At 44.3% G+C, this 2,445-nt stretch overlaps 1 protein-coding gene across 1 annotated transcript in view; it reads left to right on the top strand.

The window, feature by feature from the left end:
- The first annotated feature begins 7 nt into the window (after positions 1-7).
- Positions 8-2,445, top strand: part of LOC119276174 (probable V-type proton ATPase subunit d) — a 4,865-nt gene continuing 2,427 nt past the window's right edge. The window contains exons 1-8 of the mRNA XM_037557181.1: positions 8-382; positions 913-1,033; positions 1,156-1,263; positions 1,348-1,450; positions 1,543-1,623; positions 1,721-1,806; positions 1,908-1,967; positions 2,057-2,105. Of these exons, the coding sequence (XP_037413078.1) occupies positions 202-382; positions 913-1,033; positions 1,156-1,263; positions 1,348-1,450; positions 1,543-1,623; positions 1,721-1,806; positions 1,908-1,967; positions 2,057-2,105 (789 nt within the window). The 5' untranslated portion in view covers positions 8-201. The remainder of the gene's footprint in view (positions 383-912; positions 1,034-1,155; positions 1,264-1,347; positions 1,451-1,542; positions 1,624-1,720; positions 1,807-1,907; positions 1,968-2,056; positions 2,106-2,445) is intronic.

Below are 2,445 nucleotides of genomic sequence, written 5' to 3' on the forward strand. Positions count from 1 at the left end.
CGACGTGCCCCCGGGTCTCAGAAGCAAGCTGAGCCGGGCACGACCTTTGGCTTGTGAAGGCGAATTCTTTTGTGGCTGATAGATAAAAATCTCCACCACATTCGCAAGCGCGAACTCCCTCCCGGATCTGCTACTAGCCGGCTCCCCTCCCGATCCCTCTCGCCGCGGCCGAGATCCTTCCTTCCTCCGGCGAGAGCCAGGATGTACTCGTGGGAGATGCTGTCGTTCAACATCCACGACGGGTTCCTGGAGGCGATCGTACGGGGGAACCGCTCGGGCCTCCTCACCCAAGCCGATTACAACAACCTCTGCCAGTGCGAGACCCTCGACGACATCAAGATGCACCTCTCCGCCACCGAGTACGGTCCATACCTCCAGAACGGTATGCCGCGTGGATCTTTTCCTTGTCTTGTTTGGGTTGGATTGGGCTGCTTGGTCTGCGTTGATAGAGATTCGCGATCCCGTCCATGCCAATTGCGATCTCGATTGGCCAATTGGAGATTTATTTTGTTAGGGGAGACTGCACCGTGCTCGGCGAGTCGGGATTGTTTTGAGCTAGCCCTACCTTGTCTGAAATTTCTCTTTGCTCTCTGGGAACCGTTGGGAGCAGGTTTGATGAGCAACCAAACGGGTGGTGTTAATCTACGCAGTGCCTGCAAATTGGTTATACTGTATTTCCCACAGCCCACTTGTCATCGCAACTCGGTAGCATCAGCCTGATCCCCCTGATGGATCCCTTTCATCCTCATTCATCCACTCCCACCTTACGGTTTCAGCCATCTGTGAAGACGAATTCACCCAATTTATTACATCAGTTCCATTAATGTGCTCTTGTGCTATGATATACAGTATTCGCTGTGTATGTTTCTTCTGATACCTCTGTATTGTGATCGTATTTCTGATTAATTGCAGAACCTTCCCCCTTGCACACAACAACAATTGTGGAGAAGTGCACTCTTAAGCTGGTTGATGAATACAAACACATGTTGTGCCAGGCGAATGAACCTCTATCTACATTCCTACAGTACATAACGTAAGTAATGAAGCACTGCTAGGATGCCATTTCTTTCTGCTTCGTTTGCACAAGCAGACAACATATCAGACCAGTGCAGGGCGGACTTCGGTTTGATCCTAACAGGATAATGTTTTCTTCAGATATGGACACATGATCGATAATGTTGTCCTTATTGTTACTGGGACATTGCATGAAAGAGATGTTAACGAACTGTTGGAGAAATGCCATCCGTTGGGCATGTTTGACAGGTATTGTTGTGGTTCCTTTCTCGTTTCTTTTAGATGGAGATCTATCAAATACTGACTCTTCATTTTTTTTCCGCCAATCAACAGCATTGCATCACTTGCGGTTGCTCAAAATATGCGTGAGCTTTACAGGCTGGTTCTAGTTGATACACCCTTAGCACCGTACTTCTCAGAGTGCATTACATCTGAGGTAAAAACTTTGCAACCATTGTGCTGTCCATTTTTGTTGAAATGGTTAAGTATACCTTGGTATGTCATGCGAGCTTCATGTTTATTGTGTAGGATCTGGATGACATGAATATTGAGATCATGAGGAACACACTCTACAAAGCGTATCTTGAGGATTTTTACAAATTTTGTGCGGTATGTACTAAAATATGGTGGCTTCTACAGTTTTTCTGACTGAAAAATGTTGTTTTGCCTAATTGTGTTTGGTTTCTAAGTAACTTCTTTGCAACAGAAACTAGGTGGTGCGACGGCTGAGATTATGTGTAATCTCCTTTCATTTGAAGCTGACAGAAGAGCTGTAAACATTACAATAAACAGGTAAAAAACTAAACATTTCATCCTTTTGCGTGACAGATCTCCATGTTTGCCATTACATTCACAGACATCTGACTGCTAATTTCCTTGTCATGTTCTTTCAGTGTTGGTACTGAGCTGACTAGAGATGACCGCCGGAAGCTGTACTCCAACTTTGGTCTATTGTAGGTTTCCATTGGAAGTAGCACTAGCATTACTTTTAGTTAAAAATATGCCTATTTTGCATGTGGTTATAGTAATCTGATGTTTCCAGGTTTCCGTATGGTCATGAAGAGTTGGCTGTCTGTGAAGATGTTGACCAGGTTTATCCCCTGTTCTGCTTTTAAGCTCAATGTTGGTCATTCTACTACATAAATATTTTCAGTTGTCTAAACACGAAGTTATAATGCCATGAACTGGTTCATTTTTTTACCTAACTTTGTGCATATTGCTCAGTATTTCAGGCTTAAGTTCTGTTAATATGGTTATTTCATCATAAAATGTCTCTTTCAAATGTTTGTGATAGGGCCATTGATAACAATTAGCTCCTCTTGAGGTCTTTTAAACATACCATGTGCCCTAGGCTGAACACTTCCTCCTTAAGAATGGAGAAGCTTCATACCTACCAGTCACCAGGGGTCAAGGAATGGGGTTGCCTCTCCC

The sequence above is a fragment of the Triticum dicoccoides genome, chromosome 3B (assembly GCF_002162155.2).
Source record: "Triticum dicoccoides isolate Atlit2015 ecotype Zavitan chromosome 3B, WEW_v2.0, whole genome shotgun sequence".
In the NCBI taxonomy this organism is placed as follows: Eukaryota; Viridiplantae; Streptophyta; class Magnoliopsida; order Poales; family Poaceae; genus Triticum; species Triticum dicoccoides.